The sequence below is a fragment of the Bufo bufo genome, chromosome 7 (genome assembly GCF_905171765.1).
Source record: "Bufo bufo chromosome 7, aBufBuf1.1, whole genome shotgun sequence".
Taxonomy (NCBI): Eukaryota; Metazoa; Chordata; class Amphibia; order Anura; family Bufonidae; genus Bufo; species Bufo bufo.
The window spans coordinates 94,032,321-94,059,620 of record NC_053395.1 but is presented as its reverse complement, the minus strand read 5'-3'; the positions used below and the strand labels follow the sequence as shown (position 1 = coordinate 94,059,620).

General features: G+C 42.9%; 1 protein-coding gene across 1 annotated transcript in view; it reads left to right on the top strand.

Moving 5' to 3' along the window:
• DNAH7 (dynein axonemal heavy chain 7) overlaps window positions 1-27,300 on the top strand; it is a 574,291-nt gene that overhangs the window by 96,785 nt on the left and 450,206 nt on the right. The window contains exons 20-22 of the mRNA XM_040440176.1: window positions 4,267-4,407; window positions 12,408-12,620; window positions 16,949-17,058. Of these exons, the coding sequence (XP_040296110.1) occupies window positions 4,267-4,407; window positions 12,408-12,620; window positions 16,949-17,058 (464 nt within the window). The remainder of the gene's footprint in view (window positions 1-4,266; window positions 4,408-12,407; window positions 12,621-16,948; window positions 17,059-27,300) is intronic.

The window sequence follows — 27,300 nt, the reverse complement described above, 5'->3', positions numbered from 1 at the left end:
CACCACCTCCTCAGGCAGAGAGTTCTATAGTCTCACTGCTCTTACCGTAAAGAATCCTTTTCTATGCTTGTGTACAAAACTTCTTTCCTCCAGACGCAGAGGATGTCCCCTCGTCACAGTCACAGTCCTGTGGATAAATAGATGATGGGAGAGATCTCTGTATTGACCCCTGAGTATTTATACATACAGTGGGGCAAAAAAGTATTTAGTCAGCCACCAATTGTGTAAGTTCTCCCACTTAAAAAGTGAGAGAGGCCTGTAATTTTCATCATAGGTACACTTCAACTATAAGAGACAGAATGGGGGAAAGAATACAGGAAATAACATTGTAGGATTTCTAATTAATTAATTGGTAAAGTCCTCGGTAAAATATGTATTTGGTCACCCACAAACAAGCAATATTTCTGGCTCTTACAGACCTGTAACTTCTTTTGTAAGAGGCTCCTCTGTCCTCCACTCATTACCTATATTAATGGCACCTGTTTGAACTTGTTATCAGTATAAAAGACACCTGTCCACAACCTCAAACAGTCACACTCCAAACTCCACTATGGCAAAGACCAGAGCTGTCGAAGGACACCAGAAACAAAATTGTAGACCTGCAGCAGGCTGGGAAAACTGAATCTGCAATAGGCAAGCAGCTTGGTGTGAAGCAATCAACTGTGGGAGCAATTATTAGAAAATGGAAGACATACAAGACCACTGATAATCTCCCTTGATCTGGGGCTCCATGCAAGATCTCACCCCGTGGGGTCAAAATGATCACAAGAACGGTGAGCAAAAATCCCAGAACCACACGGGGGGACCTAGTGAATAACCTGCAGAGAGCTGGGACCAAAGTAACAAAGGCTACCATCAGTAACACACTACGCCGCCAGGGACTCAAATCCTGCAGTGCCAGACGTGTCCCCCTGCTTAAGCCAGTATATGTCCAGGCCCGTCTAAAGTTTGATAGAGAGCATTTGGATGATCCAGAAGAGGATTGAGAGAATGTCATATGGTCAGATGAAACCAAAGTAGAACTTTTTGGTAAAAACTCAACTCGTCGTGTTTGGAGGAGAAAGAATGCTGAGTTGCATTCAAAGAACACCATACCTACTGTGAAGCATGGGGGTGGAAACATCATGCTTTGGGGCTGTTTTTCTGCAAAGGGACTAGGACGACTGATCCGTGTAATGGAAAGAATAAATGGGGCCATGTATCGTGAGATTTTGAGTGAAAACCTCCTTCCATCAGCAATGGCATTGACGATGAAACATGGCTGGGTCTTTCAGCATGACAATGATCTCAAACACACCGCCCGGGCAACTTAGGAGTGGCTTAGTAAGAAGCATTTCAAGGTCCTGGAGTGGCCTAGCCAGTCTCCAGATCTCAACCCCATAGAAAACCTTTGAAGGGAGTTGAAAGTCCGTGTTGCCCGGCGACAGCCCCAAAACATCACTGTTCTAGAGGAGATCTGCATGGAGGAATGGGCCAAAATACCAGCAACAGTGTGTAAAAACCTTGTGAAGACTTACAGAAAACGTTTGACCTCTGTCATTGCCAACAGTGATGGCCAGTTCGCAGTGTTCGCCCGCGAACACTGCGAACTGGCCATCTCTAATTGCCAACAAAGGGTATATAACAAAGTATTGAGATAAACTTTTGTTATTGACCAAATACTTATTTTCCACCATAATTTGCAAATACATTCTTAAAAAATCTGACAGTGTGATATTCTGGATTCAAGATCATTACTAAATAATTGAAGAGAATAGGGATAGTACTGACACCTGAGGTACTCCACTAGTGACAGTGACCCAATCTGAGTGTGTACCATTTAATAACCACCCTCTGTTTTCTATAATTGAGCCAGTTTCTTACCCACATACAGACATTTTCTCCCGGTCCAAGCATTGCCATTTTATATACTAACCTTTTATGTGGTACAGTGTCAAATGCTTTGGAGAAGTCCAGATATACGACATCCATTGATTCGCCGCTGTCAAGTCTAGAACCTACCTCCTCATAGAAACTGATTAAATTAGTTTGACATGACCAATCCCTCATGAAGCCATGCTGATATGGGGTTATTTGCTTATTTTCATTGAGATCCTCCAAGATAGCATCTCTTAGAAAACCTTCAAACAGTTTACCCACGACAAATGTTAAACTTACCGGCCTATAGTTTCCGGGCTATGTTTTTGGACCCTTTTTTGAATATTGGCACCACATTTGCTATGTGCCAATCCTGTGGACACTCCCTGTCAGTATAGAGTCCTTAAAAATCAGAAATAAGGGTCTGGCTATGACATTACTTAATTCTCTTAGGATATGGGGGTGTATGCCATCTGGTCCTGGCAATTTGTCTATTTTATCTTTTTAAGGTTGCATTCACACGTCCGCAATTCTGTTCCGCATTTTGCAGAACGGAATTGCGGACCCATTCATTTCTATGGGGCCGCATGATGTGCTGCCCGGATCCGGAAATGCGGACCCGCACTTCCGGGTCCGCATTTCCGATCCCGAAAAAAATAGAACATGTCCTATTCTTGTCCGCAATTGCGGGCAAGATTAGGCATTTTCTATTAAGTGCCGCGATGTGCGGTCCGCAAAATGCGGAACTCACATTGCCAGTGTCCTTTGAAGTTTATAATAGCCTCCTAGGTGCATCATCACACCTCATTTTCAAAGAAGACCGGTCAGTTCTCCTGACATGTCGTTTTTTAAATACTTGTATTTCCCTATGAAATAAGAATTCTGAAGTATCTTTTCTCATAACTTTGCATTCTACAATTCCTCTGTCACTCCGCTTAGAAACCTATGAATACATTGACAACTGGGTGTTATTATGTCCTTAGTCGAATAGGGTTTGTGCATTCAGTGCTGCCAGCGGCTAGTATGTCGGTACCTGTCTGCGTTGGAAAGATCTAGAGAGGAGCAGGAATGCAGCCCTACAGTAAGTGTGCTATGTTACTGTACACTTACTGTCAGCACTAAGCGATGGCAGTCCCATTTTCAGTCTCATCCCTGCGCTCAGTGACTAATAGAGAAGTGCAGGGAAGAGAGGCATGTACTAAGCGGCCAGCAGTTGGTGCGAGAGCAAGTAAGCCAGGGACACAGCAGTGATGGGGCACATATAGGGAGCCAGGGCTGGGTTTGTGAGCTAAGAGGAGCTAGGTTCCACTAAATCGTCTTCAGAGCTCGGTAGAACACGGAGTTAGAGCATTGCTAAAATGAAACAGCTTTTCCTAATAATGTAAATTATAAAAATGTTTAACATCCCTGTCCCCACACTATAGTAAATAAACAGAAAAGACAGTTACACCTTAATATTGCAGCACATTATCCCCCCTCGGTGTTCATTGTATTGCCATCTATACTATAGGCCAGACTTCCATTCACAACTCTGCAGGCTTCAGAAGTGAAGTTTCCCAGAATCCACTCTTTGTTCACTGTCTGCACAGAGATTGTTCTGATAGTTTGCATTTAGGAAGTGTAGCGTTTATATTAGGCAAGTATCTGATGTAGAGCTTACTGAAATAACCGTCCCACTGCATTCCAGGAGCTGCTCTGTTAGAGGTTTGTTTGGCTATAAGTTTGTTTTGTTTTTACAATTACAACCAGCAGAATTGTGAATGCAGCTCTGGTTTAAGGCTACTTTCACACTTGCGTTTGGTGCGGATCCGTCATGGATCTGCACAAACGCATCCGTTCAGAGCTGTGCATCCGTTCAGAACGGATCCGTTTGTATTATATTTAATATAGCCAAAACGGATCCGTCTTGAACACCATTGAAAGTCAATGGCGGACGGATCCGTATTCTATTGTGCCATATTGTGTCAGGGAAAACCTGACTTACATTGTGGGCCAGGATGGATCCGTTTGGCTCAGTTTTGTCAGACGGACACCAAAGCTCTGCAGGCAGCGTTTTGGTGTCCGCCTCCAAAGCGGAATGGAGGCGGAACGGGGGCAAACTGATGCATTCTGAGCGGATCCTTTTCCATTCAGAATGCATTAGGGCAAAACTGATCCATTTTGGACCGCTTGTGAGAGCCCTGAACGGATCTCACAAACGGAAGCCAAAACGCCAGTGTGAAAGTAGACTGAACTACATGGCGGGACTCAGGATCAGCACGAGATACGCAATGCAGTGTGTTTCCAAGTTTGTCTGTGTTTATAATACACTTTTTTTTTTTTCTGGAGCCAGTATTAAAATAATAATATCGTATGATATTGAAGAAATCTGTGAAAAATACATTTCTATGAAATGATTCTGTTTTTAAGGTGATTGGTGAAGCTATTGAAGCCTATCCTAAAACAAAACGTATTGACTGGGTAAGAGAATGGCCGGGACAAACTGTATTGTGTGTATCACAATGCTTTTGGACAAATGATGTTCAGCTGTCTATAAGGCATGGTCAGAAGGTATGTATGACAGAGATTTTCTGAATGTATATTGCAGCCTAAAAATAGAATTCTGGCTCAGATTGCACAAAACTAGAGCAAATTCTGTGCACCCGATTAATTACCGTATGTGTCTAAATATTTTATGCACCTCAAAAGAAAAGCGTTTAGAAAAGTGTCTAGAAAAGGTGGAGTGTCTAAGAAGAGTCGTAAAATTTGTCAGATTGATGGCATTTGCCAAAGTATTGATGTGAAATATTAAAAGACGCCACTGTGGTTGAATGGACAAATACATGTGATCAGGATGTGGCAATACAATTATGCCATACATATATGTGGATGCCAAGTCAGTTTTGTGAATTATTCAGTTTTCTAATGCAATATGTGTGTGTATTATATTTTTTTTTTCTAAAATCCTTAACCTCTTCATGACCGCTGATACGGGCTTCTACGGTGGTCATAAATGGGCTTTATTTCTAGACTACCAGCTATCTATGGCTGCCTAGAATAAGCACTGCATGGGTCTTCTGTGCAGCAGAGAGTGAGGGCTCGGCAACTGCGGCATCACCATGATTGAGATCGTAGGGTGCCGTTGTCATTGCACAGCAGGCTGGGGCCTAATGAAGGCTCCAGCCATAACTGCAGTGTATCTTAGTAGGCTGCACCCCCCTGGCACAGCATGCTGGTGGCTACTGTCAGTGTAGCACTGGCAGTACAATTCTCTGAAGTGCATAGGCAGTCTAAAGAATTATAGAAGCAAATAAAATAAAAAAGCCTTTTAAAGCAACCTTGTGGGACTATTAAATTATTAAAACGTTTTGGTTAAAAATAGTTTAAAAGTGTTAAAAAGTTCTATTAAATAAAAAAGAATTCCAATTTTATCCAATCCTCTTCATATATTTGGTATTGTTGTGTCTGTAACGACCTGCACTATACAATTATCATGTCATTTATCCTGTATGGTGAACGCCATTAATATTTATGCCAAAAAATGAACGCCACAAAATTTAGTACATAAAAACTTAGTGGTAGTATTGTAGTTTTTTCCCATCCTCCCCCAGAAAGAGTTAGTAAAAGTTGATCAGTAAGTTATGTGTACCCCAAAATGGCACCATTAAAAACTACAACTTGTCCTGCAAAATACAAGCCCTCATACAACTGCATTGGTGGAAAAATAAAAATGTATAGCTTATATATCTTGGAAGGCTATGACCAAAAGATAAAAAATAATTGCTTGGTCACTATCTCCCTCACTTATACAGTACTGACATATTCCAAAATGCCTAAAATGCATGCGGGAGAAATCTTTAAAGTGGATATCCAGCATTTTTCATTTTTTTTATGGGTTATATTGAAAAAAATCCCATGCTTATTAAAGTAGCACTCCCACAAAAATGTTTATTCTCTGACCTGTTAGAAAGGCATATAATGTAAACTGTAGTGAAGGTAATCTTCTTACCAGTGACTGTATAACCTCCCTTCTGATCCTAAGCTGTGTCATGACTAACACTGATCTCTAAAGGTACCTTTACACGAGGCGATGATCGGTACGATTGAACAATGAATGTTACTTGGTTTAGTGAGCGTTTCAACTCCTACCCTTTAGATGTGACGTTTAGCATTCACAAAATCGTAATTTCAATTGCATATTCCATCATCTGTAAAGGACTTACTGAAATGTGATTGTAATCGTGCGTGCACTGAACGTTTCCTGTTCACATATTTGAACTCATTAACATCCAAAGATGATTTCTTTGTGCCCACACAAACGATCAAACTAACAAAAAATCGACCGATTGCCGGTTGTCTCGCTGTCATTCATTGCTTTTACACTGCTAAATAATATTGCAGATTTGCGTGATTTAATGATAATTTACACGGTAATCACCTCTGACACAGAACGGAAGGAAGTCAGTTACTTCTCTGTTCATTCCTATGAGACTGACATTGAGGTTTCCCTGGAAATACATAGAGACACTGAGTTCCTGTCCGCACATAAGATGCTGTTTACGTCATGTACCTTTCTAACAGGTCAGAGAATTACAAACTGTATATGCTGTGTTTGAAATCTCCAGCATAGAAATCAGTTTAAAAATAATATTCTGGATTGTTGTAGGATGTTTATTTCTGCCATCATCTCCACACTATGATGGAGTTTCCAAGCTTTGTCATGGCGTCATTAACCAGCGCACTATTCTTTTTGCACTGCAACCTATTGCAGGTCCATGTTCTTGTGGTGGGGTCAGCAAATTTTGCGGGTTAAAAGCTTTCCATCCAACACAGGACAGTGGCATGCAAGTTAATTAGTCACTTTTATGCACTCACAAAATAAAACACCTTGCCTCTCTGAGGGCTAACTATACATCAGGTTACCTGACCTATGTACTTCAAATACAAACACAGGGGATAGCCACCACAGGTCATGCAGGTTCCAAGCACTGACACAGAATGAGGCCTCATGCACATGGCTGTTGCCTGGCCATTCCATGCATTGAGGACCGCAATTTGCGGTCCCCAATACACGGGCACCATCCGTGCAGCTGCTGCAGATGGATATAGACCCATTCAACTTGAATGGGTCCGTGATCCATCCACACCGCAAAACAATAGAACATGATCCGTTCTGCACCTTCCGGATTGTGGACCCATTCAATCCAGTTTTTCTGTGTGTGTATTAGACAGACTATTCACTTGAACTTCACCCTGCAGTACTGCAAGGGTTAATTTTCCTTTTGCAACTGCTTGACTAATGAGTTAATCAGCTCCTATATATGCTAAGCTGCTTTTTTCCACTCCTTGCTTGAGCAATAGCTTCCTCTAGCTTACTAGCCCCTGTAAAGGTGCTATAATCTGTTTGCCCATGTATCCACCTCTGTCTGATTCCTGGATTCTAAGGCCTCTTTCACACGGGCGTTGCGGAAAAATGTGCGGGTGCGTTGCGGGAACACCCGCGATTTTTCCGCGCGAGTGCAAAACATTGTAATGCGTTTTGCACTCGCGTGAGAAAAATCGCGCGTGTTTGGTACCCAAACCCGAACTTCTTCACAGAAGTTCGGGCTTGGGATCGGTGTTCTGTAAATAGTATTATTTTCCCTTATAACATGGTTATAAGGGAAAATAATAGCATTCTGAATACAGAATGCATAGTAAAACAGCACTGGAGGGGTTAAAAAAAAATAAAAAATCATTTAACTCACCTTAGTCCACTTGCTCGCGTAGCCGGCATCTCCGTCTGTCTCTTTTACTGTATAGGACCTGTGGTGAGCATTAACTATAGTTCAAGGACCTGGGATGATGTCACTCCGGTCATCACATGGTACGTCACATGATCTTTTACCATGGTGAATCACGGCTACGCAAGCAAGTGGACTAAGGCGAGTTAAATGACTTTTTTTTTTTTTTTAACCCCTCCAGTGCTGTTTTACTATGCATTCTGTATTCAGAATGCTATTATTTTCCCTTATAACCATGTTATAAGGGAAAATAATAATGATCGGGTATCCATCCCGATCGTCTCCTAGCAACCGTGCGTGAAAATCGCACCGCATCCGCACTTGCTTGCGGATGCTTGCGATTTTCACGCAACCCCATTCATTTCTATGGGGCCTGCGTTACGTGAAAAACGCACAAAGAGGAGCATGCTGCGATTTTCACGCAACGCAAAAGTGATGCGTGAAAATCACCGCTCGTGTACACAGCCCCATAGAAATGAATGGGTCGGTATTCAGTGCGGATGCAATGCGTTCACCTCCCGCATCGCATCCGCGCGGAATACTCGCTCGTGTGAAAGGGGCCTAACTCTCTCTGCTGCCTGACCTGACCCATTGCTGTCCACTGTACTGATCCTATGCCTTACGTCCTGATCTTGGCCTGTTATTGACTACAAGTTTGTCTGTTCCATTGGTGCTACATACCAGCGTCCCTGACCCCTGTAAGTCAGCAGGCAACCACATGGAGACTATCCGCAACAATTTAACAATGTGGCGTTCATCTAGGTGCTGAGGAGATCCAGCCTGTTAGGCAACCTGTTAGTGTATGACTCAGTGTCATACACTAACAGGCAATGCATTACAATACAAGATGTATTGTAATGTATTGCAGAGGGGATCAGACCCCCAAAAGTGAACATCAGAAATAAAGTTACGAAAAAAAAGTTTAAAAAAGTGTTTTTAATAAAATTAATAAAGTAATAAAATTAATAAAGTAAAAAAGAAAAAAAAACGCCCCTTTCCCCTTATTTTATAATAAAAAACAGAAAAAACAAACAAAACCCACACATATTAGTTATCGCTGCGTCCATAATGACCGGCTCTATAAATATATCACATGATCCACCCTGTCCGATAAACACCATAAAAAATAAAAATAAAAACGGTGTAAAAAAAATCTATTTTGGTCACCTTACATCACAAAAAGTGCAACACCAGGCGATCAAATAGGCGTATGTCCCTAGTTCAAATCAGCCCCCTTTCATTAAAATAAAAATATTTAAACAATAAAAAAAATAAACATCATGGCCATCGCCGCGTGTAAAAATGCCCATACTATTAAATTACAACAAAATTAATGGCATACGGCAAATGGCGTAACGGGAAAAAAAATTTAAACAGTCAATTTACCATTTTTTCTCACTTCAACTACCCAATAATTTTTTATACAAAGTGATCAAAAAGTCGCACACACTTCAAATTGGTATCACTGAAAAGAACAGATCGTCCCGCAAAAAATTAGCCCTCACACAGCCCCATACACATAACTACAAAAAAAGTTATAGGGGTCAGAATATGGTTATAAAAAAAAAAAAAAATTGTTCCATCAAAGGGTTAAATTTTTTTGGTATTTAAACGCAAGAAAAATTATATAAGTGTGGTATCGTGTAACCTTACTGACCTGGAGAATGAAGATAACAGGTAAATTTTAACGCATAGTGTACAGTGTAAAAAAAATAAAAATTACCTTTATCAGAATTGCGTTTTTTCCCAATTCTACCCCATTTGGAATTTTTTTCCCACTTCCTATTACATGGTATGCAATCGTAAATGGTGCCATTAGAAAGTACAACTTGTCCCACAAAAAATAAGGCCTCATAAGGCTATGTGAATAGAAAAATAAAAAAGTTAGATCTATGGAAAGGCGGGGATTGAAAAACGAAAATGCAAAAATGGAAAATCCCAGGGTCCTTACGGGGTTAAAATCTAGATGTGTCAGGCAAATTCCGAGTTCATATTTCGAATCATCAGTGCGCTCATTTTAGTATAAATCACATCTTTTTCTCTCAGTAGCAAAATCATTGTTGCACTGTGTTGTTTGTGGTGTGAGATGCACTAAATTTATTAACAGGCACATGCCTCTTAATAATTTTGCTGCATCTCAGCAGGCCGATGTGCTAGCTGCTAACTGGCTAAGGTTTCAGGTGTAACTTGCATCAGAAAACTGTTGTACATTATTTAAACTATGGCCCATCCACCACCCACTTTCTTAAATAGTGTCAAGCGTTGCAACAAATGCCAAAAAGTCACAATTTGTTTCACAAACCAGGGACTTCAGAAAAAATTAATTCCCCCACGTGTATAAACTTACCCCAGCTCTGTTCAATGGACTTTCTTAAACCAGTTTACATTGTGTTGCATGTGAACTTGTCGACCATGACATGTGCATAGGTAAATTTAGGAAAAAGTTTGAATATAACACATTTTAGATATACAGATTAATGATGATAAAGTGATACATGAAATGTAATTTATCAGTCCAATTCTTATTGTCTATAACAGTTATTTTTCACACAGTATGGCCTCATGCACACGACCGTTGTGTGCATCCGTGGCCACTGTGCCGTCTTCCTTTTTTTTTCGCGGACCCATTGACTTTCAATGGGTCCGTGGAAAAATCTGGAAATGCACCGTTTTGCAGTCGCATCCGTGATCCGTGTTTCCTGTCCGTCAAAAAAATATGACCTGTCCTATTTTTTTGACGGACAACGGTTCACGGACCCATTCAAGTCAATGGGTCCGTGAAAAAACACGGATGCACACAAGATTGGCATCCGTGTCCGTGGCCGTTGGCAACTTTCACACAGACGGATCCGCAGATCCGTCTGCATAAAAGCTTTTTCAGATATGAGTTTTCACTTCGTGAAAACTCATATCCGACAGTATATTCTAACACAGAGGCGTTCCCATAGTGATGGGGATGCTTCAAGTTAGAATATACTGAGAACTGTGTACATGACTGCCCCCTGCTGCCTGGCCCACCCGATCTTTTACAGGGGGCTGTGATCCGCACAATTAACCCCTCAGGTGCCGCACCTAAAGGGTTAATTGTGCATATCATAGCCCCCTGTAAGAGATCAGGTGCTGCCAGGCAGGAGGGGGCACACCCCCTCCCTCCCCAATATTATATTCATTGGTGGCCAGTGCGGCCTCCCCTCTCCCCCCCCCCCAGTTAAAATCACGTTTCGAATCCCCCATCATTGGTGGCCAGTGCGGCCTCACATCTCCCCCCCCCCCTAGTTAAAATCAAGTTCCGAATCCCCCATCATTGGTGGCCAGTGCAGCCTCACATCTCCCCCCCCACTAGTTAAAATCACGTTCCGAATCCCCCATCATTGGTGGCCAGTGCGGCCTCACCTCTCCCCCCCCCTAGTTAAAATCACGTTCCCCCATCATTGGTGGCAGTGGAGAGTTCCGATCGGAGTCCCAGTTTAATCGCTGGGGCTCCGATCGGTAACCATGGCAACCAGGACGCTACTGCAGTCCTGGTTGCCATGGTTACTTAGCAATTTTTAGAAGCATTATACTTACCTGCGAGCTGCGATGTCTGTGTCCGGCTGGGAGCTCCTCCTACTGGTAAGTGACAGGTCTGTGCTATAGGCAATGCGCCGCACAGACGTTTCACTTACCAGTAGGAGGAGCGCCCGGCCGGTCACAGACATCGCAGCTCGCAGGTAAGTATAATGCTTCTAAAAATTGCTAAGTAACCATGGCAACCAGGACTGCAGTAGCGTCCTGGTTGCCATGGTTACCGATCGGAGCCCCAGCGATTAAACTGGGACTCCGATCGGAACTCTCCACTGCCACTAATGATGGGGGAACGTGATTTTAACTGGGGGGGGGGGGGGGGAGATGTGAGGCCGCACTGGCCACCAATGATGGGGGATTCGGAACGTGATTTTAACTGGGGGGGGGGAGATGTGAGGCCGCACTGGCCACCAATGATGGGGGATTCGGAACGTGATTTTAACAAGGGGGGGGGGAGATGTGAGGCCGCACTGGCCACCAATGAATATAATATTGGGGAGGGAGGGGGTCTGCCCCCTCCTGCCTGGCAGCACCTGATCTCTTACAGGGGGCTATGATGCGCACAATTAACCCTTTAGGTGCGGCACCTGAGGGGTTAATTGTGCGGATCACAGCCCCCTGTAAAAGATCGGGTGCTGCAAGGCAGCAGGGGGCAGTCATGTACACAGTTCGTAGGATATTCTAACTTGAAGCGTCCCCATCACTATGGGAACGCCTCTGTGTTAGAATATACTGTCGGATATGAGTTTCACGATCTAACTCAAATCCGATGGTATATTCTAACATAGAGGCGTTCCCATGGTGATGGGGACGCTTCAAGTTAAAATATACCATCGGATTGGAGAAAACTCCGATCCTATGGTATATTAACTCCTGACTTTACATTGAAAGTCAATGGGGGGACGGATCCGTTTACAATTGCACCATATTGTGTCAACGTCAAACGGATCCGTCCACATTGACTTGCATTTTAAGTCAGGACGGATCCGTTTGGCTCCGCACGGCCAGGCGGACACCAAAACGACTTTTTTTTCATGTCCGTGGATCCTCCAAAAATCAAGGAAGACCCACGGATGTAAAAACGGTCACGGACCAACGGAACCCTGTTTTGCGGACCGTGAAAAAATACTGTCGTGTGCATGAGGCCTAAACCATAAGTATTGTAATGACGTTGCATTAACAATTGGGCATCATGTTATTTTGGTCATGTTTTAATGTTTTTAGGCTCTTGAAGATTACCTGGCACAAAACAATAAGCAAATCGATGATATTGTTGCCCTTGTGCGTGGAACATTATCAAAGCAGAACCGGGTGACTCTTGGGGCTCTTGTGGTCCTAGATGTCCACTCAAGGGATGTTCTTGCAGCTCTTGTTAAAAAACAAGTTAGTGATGAAAATGATTTTGAATGGTTAAGCCAACTGCGATACTACTGGGAGGTACGTGATGAAGATTTTCATTTGCATTGTTTCATATTTAAAGTTAAAAAATGATGCTTGCAGTGTGTAATGATCCTTTTACAGTCGTAAAATGCTGAATATCAAGTACTAGAAAAAATAACTAGAGCTTGATCACTTGCATGATTATTTTAAGAACTGAAAATACAGTTTTACTTAGATTAAAGAGGAAAGTAATTAAAAAATAATTACGCTAAGCTAAATTGCTTTCAAATGGCACTTTGTTTCCCTGGTCACAATTCTTTATTATGTGTAAATATGGTTTGATATTTATTTGTAAAGTCATTTTGCTTGACTGCAAAGCTCATCTGAGATCGCCTCTTAATTTGAAAGCAGTGTTTAAATATAGATGAAGAAAGATTATGAAAAATGTGTAGAAAGCACATTTACTGTTATTTACACAGTCCAATATTCAGTCATTAATGCACAAATGTGGAGATACACTTCATTTAAAATAATTGCTTCCCCTTTTTCATATCTCAACAATTTTATAAGTGAAGATGGGTGTTTTTGTTTACACAGAAACAGGCTAAATTAAGGTGGATTTGTGGCAATTTCGAAAAGCACTGTAATTGGAAAACTTATTTATAGTAGCAAATTAACCACATAGAACATAAACTAATTCTTATATGAAAAGCAGCTCTGGTATTCAGTTGTGAACTAAACCATGCACTAACTTAAAGAGGTGATCTGGCCACTTAAAATGTAAGTCCAGGCCAATACTTCCTGGTTCCTCTCGATATAGACCAATCTGTGGTTCACAACTGTGGCCTGTGATTAGCTGCACTGTTACATGTTCGTGTTCACAGGGACATGAGAAATGTCAAAACGGGAGCAAAAGGGAAGCATTACTTTTAACGTTTTATTACGTTTTATTATTTTACACAATTCTGAAAATTTTTTAAGTGGTCAGACAACTCCTTTAACTTAGTATATGGTTTCATTTACATTTGTAGATGATTGCCAAACGAGGCAGCTGTGGTCACACATTGCATTTTTTTGCTGAAATGTTTACTGCAATTATTGGAAATAATGGCAGAACCTGCAACATTATCATTAACCCTTTCACTACCAGCTATAGGCAAACATGGCGCCCACTTGCACGTGCGGCGGGCGTCATGGCCGGCAGGTCTCTGCTGTTTAAAACCTCAGAGACCTGTAGCTAATTACCGTGTAATAATGCTGATCGCAGTAATTAAAGCCTTTTACATGCCGTGATCAAGGATTGTTACTGGCATCCTCTGTGGCCAGTGAGGATGCCAGTAATTGATTTGAATGCGCTCAGCCTCGCAGAAGAGGCTGAGGGCATTCATGCTGCAATTCTTATTTTGGCCTCTAGGTGGCATGCCAACATAAGAGATGAGCAATAATCAATAATAAATGCATTTTAAAAATCCATGATTGTTCAAAATTTTTAAATTAATTTTATACGCTCAAGTACGAGCTTCAAAATTATTACAATTATTTTTTAAAATATATAAAAAAATAAAAAAATATAAAAGTTTAGATCACTCCCCTTTCTGTATAATAAAAAATAAATACCTAAATAACAAAGAATATAAACATCATGGGTATCACCATGCCCATACTATTAAAATATAAAAACATTTTTCCAATACGGCAACTGGCGTAACGGAGCAAAGAGTCATAACGGCCAATTTGCCATTTTTTCATTGCTTCTCTTACCCAAAACAATGTAATAAAATGTGATCAAACAGTCACACACATTCCAAAATGGTATCAATAAAAATGAGCCTCTAGGAGCAATGGGGGCGTTGCCATTACACCTAGAGACTCTGCTCTCTCTGCCACTGCAGCATGCTCTCCGCTTGGGATGACAGAGCCCTCAGTGAAAACGTCATCACAACTGGCCCTGTCAAAGTGGAGAGTGTACGGCAGTGATAGAGAGAGCTGAGCCTCTAGGAGTAATGGCAACGCCGCCATTGCTCCTAGAGACACTTTGCATATATTAAAACATTATTTTTCTCAGCAATGCGGGCACATATGAACATGGTACCAACATATACTGTATGCCTTCAGCTGCCACGCGCACATGCATCAGGTCAGCCAGTTTCATAGGTACAAATCTGCTGACAGATGCTCTTTATAGGGGCTTGCTGTATACATTTTTTGCTGATTCCACAGATCTCAGTGGAATTGGTGAAAATCCATATAGAGCAAGCTATTTGTCTGAACTCTGTACATTTATCAATGCAAACTATGCATACTGAATATGGGATTCTGAGCCCTGGAAGTCTGAGCGGTGAGAAAATAATTGCTGTAAACTGGAGCTTCCATTTATGACATAAAAATCTAAATATACATGTCTTTTGGAAAATCTAGTCTTTGATTATGTCAGATTATGTAAGGCCCATACTAACCACCAGTATATTGTCTATATGTAGGAATGTGATCAAAGTATTAAAGTATTGTCACTGGCTGCAGCTAGCTGATGGGGTGTACAGCCGCTCATTATGCCTGCGTATAACTACCAGAGCACTAATAGGCAGGTTTTACTTTGTTTTTGAATAATACAAAATACAAGTTATTGATTTATACATTATTAATATGTCTTACAGAATAATAACTTTCCATTTATTCTAATCATAAATATTTTACTTTACTTTCAGCATGATTTCATGTAGAGTGATTTCGATGCAATTTTTCCTCATTTTTCAGAAAAACATGGTGTTTTTTAAGTAGTTAAAAAAAAAATGGAACAGGCTTCTTTTGGTGCTATATAAGCAGACATATCCTCCCCTGCAGACAGTGCTTTTAGGGAGAATACCTCTGTACATACCTCTGTATAGATGGAACAGGCCAGCATTTTTTTCAGATTCCATTTGAAACTAAGGCATGAATACAGAGCTATAGTAGAATAGTAGAGGCCTCATTACACCTCTACAACAGCCGTACTATGCAGGGGCGCAGCCCAAGGCCATGGGCCCTAGTGCAAAAGTTCAGCTTGGGCCCCCCTTCCCTCAGTGCTTTGTGGCTAGGGGCAGGGAAGCACATTGCCTTTTCTATTATGCTGGTCTCTTATGTGGCACAAGGGTCTTTTAGCCCCCTCAGGCTCCTGGGCTCGTTAGCAACTGGTACCCATGCACCCCCTGTAGCTACCTACACCCCTGGTACTATGCCTCCACTCCATACAAAATAGAGTCGTAATGCAGTTGAGCCATAAAGTTTAGTTTTCCTTTTTATATTATTTTTTAGTAATAGGAAAACAGTTGTTAACATCTTAAACCTTTAAACTAAGGACAAAAAGAACAATAGACAAATGATATATTTTTGGTGCTGCCAATGTATTCTATTAAACAAGGCTGATTGCATAACAATGTTGTTAACAATAGGAAATAAAGGCATTTAATATTTATTAGTCAGCATTTTTGAGACTTTAAAATATATTTTACCTGATAGCATAACATTAAAGGGGTTGTCACATGAAGAAGATTGTCTTTAGTTAAATCCAGCCTATAATTGTGAAATTTTTTTCATTTACACTATTCCTAGAAAATGTTAGTGCCACATACTGTTTATTTTGAAAAGCCTTTCAAAATGTGCCAAAGTGGACACACATACTCAGTCTTGCCCCTCTCTCTCTCTGCTCTTTTTTGTGGGCAGAGGAATCCCTGGCATGGTGAGCTTCTGAAGCTGCAGGGTTTTCTCTGCTTCCTAGAGGAGATGGTGACCAAACGAGGCGGCTGTGTTCACACATTGCTTTAATGTCACATTTTTTTGCTGCAATGTTCTGCAACAATGTTGTGGTTTTGCAGCAATTATTGGAAATAATGGCAGAACCTGCAACATTATCATTAACACAATGTGAAAACACAGCCTCCTTGCTTGGTCAGCCTCGGCTCTGAGAAGAAGAGAAGATTCTGCAGCTTCAGAAGCACAACAATCTCTCTGTATACTCAAAGAAGCAAAGAGAGAAGCAAAACTGAGCATATGTCCACCATGGCACATTTACTGATGTGGACACAGAAAGGCTGTTCAACAGAAGCAACAGGTTGTACTATTCTAATGTGGTGTTGGGAAACTTTGGAGCCATAAACATTTTTATATTAAGTGTAAAGACAAAAAACTAATCCTAGGCTGAATTTTACTTTAAAAATATTCTTCATGGGATAGATTACCCCTTTAAGGTTGTGTCCAAGTTTGCTGCAATTCCACCATAACTCACCAACATATTATACAGTGCTCTTTAGCAATAAATGCAATATTGTTGAAGCTCTAAGTAAGTAACAATACCTTAGCGAGGATATTCTTTGAAAATTGTTTTTCATTTCTAATATTTTCTTATGCAGGAAGGACATTTGCAAACAAAAATGATCAATGCTGGATTACAATATGGATATGAGTATCTTGGCAATACACCTAGACTGGTTATAACTCCATTAACAGATAGATGCTACAGGTATTGTAAACATCTATAATTTGGAAAAGAAGTCAAAGTGGTTAAGGGTACAGTATGTCCAGACACAAAAATCATCTGAAGAATCAATGTGTTACTTGTGCAGCAAATCTGTGACATAATAGGCATGTGGTGGATTTAAAAACCTGCAGCATGCCCTCATATCTGCAGTGGAGCAATCATTGTACTGTAGTGTTGTTGCAGATTTTCAGTGCGGAATCCACATTGAAAAACTGCAGCGAGTTGAGGTTTACAAAATAATTCAATTGATCCTAGCTACAGTCAGTGATGACTGAAAGCTTACTGGTAACTGGGTTATCCAATGACATCATCTTTCTGACTGCAGCGGTGATGTCTTGTGCAAACCAGGTCATTGTGCATCCAATCACTGGGCTCAGCAGTATATGGCACGTGAGTGCTGAGGCCGGTGGTTGATTGCCTCTGTGACATAATTTGCATGGCACGTCACCACCAAAACCAGGAAAACTAATAAGCGTGGGAAGGATTACAGTGCAATACAGAAAGCTGCAGGGGAGAAATATGCCTTCTTTTGTTATTTTAGAACTGTAACTGCAGCTTTGGGGTTTTTATTTAACTTAGACTTATTATGCTTGCATATAAAATCATACTGATATACTGTATTTTATTTTGCACTGTACAGTATATAGCAAATGCCTATGTACACATATGATATGCATCTGGAAAACTTACAGTATTTCTACATTTGTAAAATATTAACACCCATATACATGCCCCATAGATTCTTGTCACGAACCAGCGGGTGTGAACCCACTGTGCCACGTGTCCTACTTCCTCTAAGGGCATTGTCTAAGTGAACCCCTCGATCTTCACAGTAACCCTGGTGGGGATAGATTTTCCCGAGGGGAACACCAGGTCGCTACCTCTTGAGGAGGATAGGCACACAAGGCAGCTGGTCCAGGCAGACCAGGAGGTACCTGAGAAAGGTACAGGTGTTGTCAGCAGGCTGAGTCGTTACCAGCAGCCACAGTGCAGGAACAAAGGATGAGGCAGAGGCAAAGTCAGACAGGCAATAAGTCAGGGCAGGCGGCACAGGTACAGGTCAGGCAATCCGGTTCGGCAGCAGGAGAGCCAAGGCAAGCAGGCAGGGATCAAACAGGTAGCAGAGTCCAGGAACACAAGTACGAGTCAGGAACACAAGCGTATATCAGGAACCTTAGCAGGACACAAGGACCTCGACACTGAGGCATCTGGCAAGGGGGCTGAGCCACTTATATATGTGCAGGAGAGCTAGGCTTGGTTGGCGAGTTCACATGATCCAACCTATAAAACACAGGAAGTGACGTGTGCTGGCCCTTAAGGAAATGTTGCAGGAAACAAGCAGAAAGCATGCTGTGGCCAGGGCTGAAAGGAAACACTGGCAGCAGATCACTGCTGAACACGGCGCCTGGGACCGCTGCGGTAAGCAGGGGAACAGCGGCGCACAGCAGCCGCTGTTACAATTCTTAAACGTACCTAATTATTTTGAGCCTATCATATGCAACCAAAAATGAAGCAACTTTGCAAATAGTCTCGATTAAAACTTTTCCACTGTTTATTTTGTATGCAGGTTCATGTTAGCAGGGGTAGGCAACCTTATGGAGGTGGGAATCTACCATTGTAATTTGGTAGCGTCTTGAGTTCTGCTAGGTACTGAGATGTGACAGGACCATGAAGGAATGGTTGACAGGGACATTGCTAAGTTAAAAGACCCTGTCACTGAATGGATATTAGTTTTTATGATAAATGAAAGTTTATTTTTTAGAAACACAGAGTGGATAAAAACTGTTGAAAATGCGACCCAAGAAAGGATCATAGGATGATATCACTTTTTAAATGAAATTTGGTGCTTCAGAACATACAAGAGAGTGCAGTGCTGAACAGACAGTCATAGGCAGGCTCGGACTGGCCCAAAGGGGTACAGGTGAATCCTCCGGTGGGCCCCAAGCAAGGTGGACCCCTAGTCCCCCACCCCTTGCACATTGCACAGTAGAGTGACCGCACTTCATATAGATAGGCAGTGTACAGCATCTCAACCAGCCTAAACATCCATAGAAAAAATTGGATAGAATATGTATTATTATAGATGCATTGGGTGGCTGAGATGACTTATAGACAGTGAGGCGGCCAGGCAGTGTCTCCCTTTTCTAGGCACCTGGCTTCTTGAAGTTGCTGCACTGACCCCTATAATAAATTGCCTTGTAGTGTCTTGCTGCTGTCTGCCACTGTGTGAATGGGTAATATTTGCATGTATCCGTGTAGTGGGCCCCTAGAATGAATTTTACTGGTGGACCCTAGTCACCACAGTCTGACCGGAGAGGACTACAACCCCCAACATATCCATTCTGTTATTATGAGATATCAGAGGACAATTCAGAGAGGGAGTATAAGAAGAGAGGACTACAACTCCCAAGGTTTCTCATGCTCATTAATTCTCCACTGCTGAGCTCCATCCGCTCCTGCACTGACCACATAATGGGGATATCATTACAGGTACTTCCTACTTCTCCCCTCCACTGCTGAGCTTCAGCCCCTCCTGCACTGATCACATAATGGGGATATCATTACAGGTCCTTCCCACTTCTCCCCTCCACTGCTGAGCTTCAGCCCCTCCTGCACTGATCACATAATGGGGATATCATTACAGGTCCTTCCCATTTCTCCTCTCCGCTGCTGAGTATCGTCCCCACCTGCACTGATCACATAATGGGGATATCATTACAGGTCCTTCCCACTTCTCCCCTCCACTGCTGAGCTTCAGCCCCTCCTGCACTGATCACATAATGGGGATATCATTACAGGTCCTTCCCACTTCTCCTCTCTACTGCTGATCTCCGGCCTCTCCCTCACTGATCACATAATGGGAATATTATTACAGGTCCTTCCCACTTCTCCTCTCTACTGCTGATCTCCGGCCTCTCCTGCACTGATCACATAATGGGGATATCATTACAGGTCCTTCCCACTTCTCCTCTCTACTGCTGATCTCCGGCCTCTCCTGCACTGATCATATAATGGGAATATCATTACAGGTCCTTCCCACTTCTCCTCTCTACTGCTGATCTCCGGCCTCTCCTGCACTGATCACATAATGGGGATATCATTAAAGGTCCTTCCCGCTTCTCCTCTCTACTGCTGAGCTCCGTCCCCGCTTGCACTGATCACATAATGGGGATATCATTACAGGTCCTTCCCACTTCTCCTCTCCACTGCTGAGCTCCGTCCCCGCTTGCACTGATCACATAATGGTGATACCATCACAGGTCTTTCCCACTTCTCCTCTCCACCGCTGAGTTCCGTCCCCACCTGCAGTGATCACATGATAGTGATATAATCACAGGTCCTTCCCACTTCTCCTCTCCACTGCTCATCTCCGGCCCCTCCTGCACTGATCACATAATGGGTATATCATCACAGGTCCTTGCCACTTCTCTCCACTGCTGAGCTTCTGCCCCTCCTCCACTGATTACATAATGGGGATATCATTACAGGTCCTTCCCACTTCTCTCCACTGCTGAGCTTTGGCCCCTCTTCCACTGATCACATAATGGGGATATCATTACAGTTCCTTCCCTCTTCTCCTCTCCACTGCTGAGCTTCGGCCCCTCCTGCACTGATCACCTAATGGGGATATCATTACAGGTCCTTCCCTCTTCTCCTCTCCACTGCTGAACTTCTGCCCCTCCTGCACTGATCACATGATGATGACATCATCACAGGTCCTTCCCATTTCTCCTCTCCACTGCTGAGCTCTGGCTCCTCCTGCTCTAATCACATGATGCTGACGTCATCACAGGTCCTTCAGCTCTTGCACTGTAGCAGATTATAGTGCCTGTCCTGCGGCAATCCTCTCCCTTGAAAATCCCAGACATTTAGTGTCACACTAAAGTTAAAGACCGTTCTGGAGATAGCTAAGGCACTGTGGCTGTCAATTATTGCACAACTATGGTTATAGTGGAAATTTTAAGAGGGCTTTGGCTGAACCTTACAGGACATTTATCTGTTATGGGGGAACTGTGACTGGCATTTGTAGGGAGGGGTGGCTGGAACTTGTGGAGGAACGACTAAACTATGGCAAGTTATGGAGTGAGTGGATGAAATGTTTTGGGGTCTTGACTGGCACTAATATGGCACTGTCAATGACTGTCTCTTATGGTAGCACTGTGGTTGCTGTGTTATAGACGGGCATTGTGGCTAGCACTTATCGGGGACTGTGGAGGGCATTTGTAGGGGCACCATGGTTGTCACTTTTGGCATCAGTGTGAATAGCTCCTATGTTACCAATATTGCTAGGAGTTGTAAGGGCAGTGTGGATTTCACTTATGGAGACTCAGTGGCTGGCAGTTTGGGGGCACAGTGGCTGGCAGTTATGCGGGCACTGGGACTATATCAACCCTGGCATCACTGTGGATAACACCTACAGTATAGGGTCACTATTACTGGGATTCTTGGGGAACTATGGCTGCCAATTACGAAGACAGCAGATGAAACTTGGCACTGACTTGACTGGCACTTATATGGCGTTATCGCTCACTTTCTCTAATGGGGACACTGTGGATAGCACAAGAGGCCCACAGTTCTAGGATATGTAGGGGTAGTGTGGCTGGCACTAAATATAGTTGGCAGTTATGAGGGCAATCCCAGACTCTTGAGTAAATGTATGAGGGCTCAGTCTAGTACTTATGGAGAAGGGGCAGAATGTGGGTGCTGGGACTACGACTTGTACTGTGGACAAGAACAAAATCTGTTCCAACATACATCTTAAGGCCTCATTTACCAAGTTCTGTGTTAAGACCTACAGTGGTTATGGTACTGCGGCATTCTATTCCTTTCCCAATAGCTGAGCATATGTGATTATAGCTACCATAGGAAATAGGGGGATAGGGTCGATGAATGCAGCTTCCAAGATGATTCTCCCCAGCAAATGGAATATTCCCCAACCATGAGCCTAGACTTCATGAAGGGTGTAACAGGAATCTTTTTTATTGAAAACACACTGGCTTTTATGAGAAATCCTCCTGCAAGAGGATCTCCCACAGTAAACAAAGGACAATAACCAATTAACATACAGAGTTACAGTAACACCCGCCCTCTCTCTGCCTGGGAGCTATTGAGATAAGTTAAGGGATAAACCAATTATCTCTAGGCAGAGAGCACACAATTCTCCCAAACGTTGGAACACCCTTTTCCCCACAAGGTATCCCCACAATTTACATATCCCCTGATAGCCCCGATCTGGGGGACCAACATATCCAAATTTCACCCAGATCGGTTCAGGGGTTCTTAAAAAACATGGAAGTCACACGTTACCGACCACACACGAGGCTCCTGCCCAAAACAGTTCCATGAATTCCATGTGTGCAGTCGATCAATTCACAAAAAGGTAAAAACCGAATAAAGTCTATTTTCTTCACATTCTGTCCTTGTTGCCCCTAGCAACCAATCAGAGCTCAGCTTTTATTTCTTTAACCTGAATGAAAAAATGAAAGCTGCTATGGGCAATGAAGACAGTCCTACTGGTAGATAGCTTTGATAAATAAGAACCCATTCTTCATCGGGGGGAGGTGTGTCTATGTTATTATTTATTGTATGTAATCGCCTAATATTATATATAATGCGATTTTATACATTTAGGCCAGGCTGTGTTCCAATTTAGACACAAAATGGGACATGCGGCTAAATTTGCAACTTTCCAACACCATAAAACTGACGTGGAAGATCGGTCCATTAGCCCAACAGTGTTCAACAGTCGTTGATCCTCGGCATCACCAGTGACTGTTCTCACTCGGCGCAACAGTCCTGGGACTCCTTACACTGCTTTGAGTCCTAGTGATGCTCTGCTAACTTGTCACAAAAAAATGTAAGGTAGGACAGCACCACTTACTTGAATACACTCAAGCAACTTTGCGGCGGTGCTCGTGGCGTCAGGTCTCGGCCTCAGAGACCCCCAATGTACCAGTAAAAAATGAAGAAGGTCACGGCACTCCAGAAGCAGATTCAATGTGTTTTAATCCACCAGATATTCAGCAGCAACGTTTCGACAACAGTCTTTATCAAGCTACATATGTAGCTTGATAAAGACTGTTGTCGAAACGTTGCTGCTGAATATCTGGTGGATTAAAACACATTGAATCTGCTTCTGGAGTGCCGTGACCTTCTTCATTTTTTACTGGCTCTGCTAACTTGGTTATTTCCTAATTAATTTAATTCTAAGGGATATTCACCCTTCATTCACTGCTGTGGAACTTCAGAAAATAGCTAAGCAGCGGTTTTGGCAATTTTCTGGAGTCCCATGAATGAAGAGGTGGCCACGCTTCTGCTACTTATTCTCCATTCGCTGCTGAGCGTGCTCGCTATTTTTGGAACTTCCATAGCAGTGAATGGAGAGGATGCTGCGCATGCGCAACACACTCTCTGTTTACTTTGAACCCTTGTTCTGGAGATATGAGCGGGTCCCAGAGGTGGGATCTGCACCTATCGCACAATTATGGCACATCCTATCGATATATGCCTTATATGTCCAAGATGGGAATAACCCTTTAACCTCCTCCCTGAGAAAATTATGCATACACCCCTGAAACCAAAGAACGCAAATTAAAGAAACAGAATAAAGACACAGAACATGGTAATTGGGGGATAAATGTCTAAATAGATTATTTAAAATTAAAAAAAATGGCAAACCCCCGACTCAGAGAGTCACCCTTCAGCACTCAGGAGAGGAAACCCCCTGTGGAGGAAACCTCTAGGAACCATGAAGAAAAAGAGAAGTTCTAGCATTCAGGGTAAAAACCTAGATGTTTTCTTTATTCATGATGGTCACAATTCACATACATGGACAGCTTCTCCTGAAAACATGTCAACCTAGCGGTGGAGGGAGAAGCTGTCCATGTATGTGAATTGTGACCATCATGAATAAAGAAAACATCTAGGTTTTTACCCTGAATGCTGGAACTTCTCTTTTTCTTCGTGTTTCAAGTGAGGACTGGTCCGGTCTGTTCCGTGCATGGGAAAGATATGGTGAGCTGGAAAAACGTGTTTGTATATGCTCTAGGAACTATGGCTGGAGGGCTGCCCTTCCCTTGGGCTTAGAGGGTAATGCCACTATGTGCCTGCCACATAAATAGTCCGGGGAGGGGGGATGTCCCATTTCTCCCGTTCCTGCTGGAACCCCCAAATTTTGTCAAGGTGCGGTGGGCGGACGTAGTTAAGCTCAAGGACCTCAGGATATCAAGTACAGCACCAAATATGGCTGCTCGCCAGCTTTTTACAAGCTTGTGATGTCACAGGTGTCTATGACTAATGTTGGTGGCAGTGTTCCGAAGGGTTAACCCTTTAATGACTGTCAATGTGCCCTTCTTCAGAGGCCAATAACCCGTTCCTGACCGCACTGTGTCAATATACTCCAGTTTAGATAACCGCCATGGTCCCCCAATGATCGTTTCCTGCTTCTGTGGAGCAGGTTTGTTCTGTAACTGACACAGAGCACGTGGATCAGTGGCTCTTATCCCTTCCAGACCATACCATGTAAATGAACAGACTAACAGCATGGTCCGTTCAGTTTTATATGTGACCCTTGACCCTATCCTGGGACCCCACTTGGGGAGGCCGCAGCCATGAGTCGGACACTTGCCTCCTGACATTACAGAAGCAGGAGGCGCAGTGCTTAGTGGTTACAGTCACCATTGGGTACAAAGCTTGATGGTTACATTGTTGTTATAAACTTGGCGGTTACCATGGGCAACTTAACAGTCTATCAGGTAAACAGCTTGATGGTGTCAGTCTTTCACTGTGGCACACCACCCTATAGTTACAGATCTCTCTCTCAGGGCACTCGGTGTGGCAGGGCACATGGATCAGGGTTCTCTTGTCAGGGCTACACTATAGAGGTCATTAGACACTCTGTTCCCTCCTCCCAAATGTCATCTTACCCTCAAGTGCCTCTTGCTGTCAACTCTGTGACTGAGCCCAGACATCTGATTGGTGCTGGGCAACTTTACACATTGGATACAAGAAGACCGATAACAGAGGACAGACATCATACATGATTGGTGGGCCTCCTCTGCACATCAGGGACACGATCTCTTACTCTCAAAGCATGGATGAAATAATTTAAAGGGGCAGCACCACCCCCTTACAAGCGGCTGTAAGCCGGCAACCTTAAGGCCACTGCACAGTGCATGGAGTCCTTTGCTTCCGGCTCCATTCACTATTTTGATTCCAGGCTGCCAAAAAACAGCTAATCGGTGGGGTACCGGGTCCCCACTAGGGTTGCCACCTGCCTGGTAAATCACTGGCCTTGTCATTACCGGTAATCTGATGGGAAAAGTGGGAACCCTACATGTAGTGCTTACATTATATAATAGCTTAGGGTGACCGCTTTCATAACGCCCAAAAGGAGGACACCACACCCGGGTCAGTGGTTGATCTTACAACTCACAGAATAGAAAACATAATCTATATACCAACATCAGGAGACATTACATGGAGGAGGTACTGTATCAAATGAGAGGACTACAACTCCCAGAATAACCTGGTTGTTGTTATAGGATATCAGAGGACGTTTCAGAGAGGAGGTCTGTGATGAGAGGTCTACAACTCCCAGTATGTCCAAGCTGATATAATGTAATAGTAGAGCACATTTCAGGGAGGAGGTATAGTAGGAGAGGACTACAACTCCCAGTGTGTCCAGGCTGATATGTGATATCAGAGAACAGGAATGAGGTACAGGAATGAGGTAGAAGAGAAGAGAACTACAAATCACAGCATGCCCAGGTCTTTATTATAGGATATCAGAGGATATTTCATTGAGGGGTCTAAGAGGAGAGGACTACATCTCTCAGCATGTCCAGGCAAATATTATGGGAAATCAGAGGATATTTGAGGGATGGGGTATAAGAGAAGAGGTCTACAGCTCCCAGCATGTCCAGGCAAATGTTATGTGATACCAAAGGACTTTACAGGGATTAAGTATAAGAGGAGAGAACTGCAACTGCCAGCACATCCAGGCCGTTGTTATGTGTTATTAGATGACGTTTCTTGGAGGGGGTATGAGGAGAGAACAACAACTCCTAGCATGTCCAGGTCATTATTATGGAATATCGGAGGACAATTTAGAGAGGAAGTATTAGAGGAGGGGACCAGGTTGAGACTGGCCCACAGGGGGTACAGGTAAATCCCTCAGTGGTCCCCTAATCCCCCATTCCCTACACACCGGGCACGTTGCACAGTAGAGTGACTATAGGTAGGCAGTGTACAGCATCTCAACCAACCTAAACGTCCATATGAAAAAAATGGGTAGATTATTTAATACACTTGAAAAAAATATCAAAGATACCGCGCACTTATCTACCTGATTTAGCATAAGTTTTTGCCCTGTTTAGAAAATTTACCCACAGTAATGCGTTGATTTCTATTTGCACAGGTTTGTATTTGCCTTGTTACTGAGATAAATCTTTGTCCGTATCTCTTCCTACCGATGGATACAAGCCGCAAACTCCTTTCCATACAGCTCCATGCCACCGGCCGGGGCGAGAGCTGTTAGTACAAGACACCGGACCCGTGAGAGCGGGAGTTTTGTATCCATCGGTAGGAAGAGATACAGACAAAGACTTATCTCAGTAACAAGGTAAATACAAACCTGTGCAAATAGAAATCAACGCATTACTGTGGGTACATTTTCTAAACAGGGAAAAAGCATATGCTAAATCAGGTAGATAAGTGTGGGTATCTTTGATATTTTTTTCAGGTGTGTTGTTCCATGCAGTAGTTGCGTGCGGTCCTACTGCGATGCTGCTGCCATATTATGGGCAATAAGGAAAGAAGCGCTATTGAAACATTCCTTTTTTATTCTGTAGATTATTTAATAGTTTATTATTGTAGATGCATTTGGTGGCTGAGATTACTTCAAGACAGTCCTCCTTTTCTAGGCACCCAGCTTCTTGTAGTTGCTGCGGGGACCCCAAATCATCTTGTAACATCTTGCTTCTGTCTGCCGCTGTATTAGCGGGTAATATTTGCATGTATCTGTGTAGTGAAATTTACTGGTGGGCTCTAGGCACTCCAGTCCCACACTAATCACAGGCAACCAATTTGAAGATAGAGAAGCTCATTGCCAAAGAGAGTAAAACTAACCCTAAAATGTTTTTGATTTACCATATTTTATGGAATGTAAGACCCCATTTTTTACCCAAAAAATGAGGGGAAAATGGCAGTGCATCTTATAGTCTG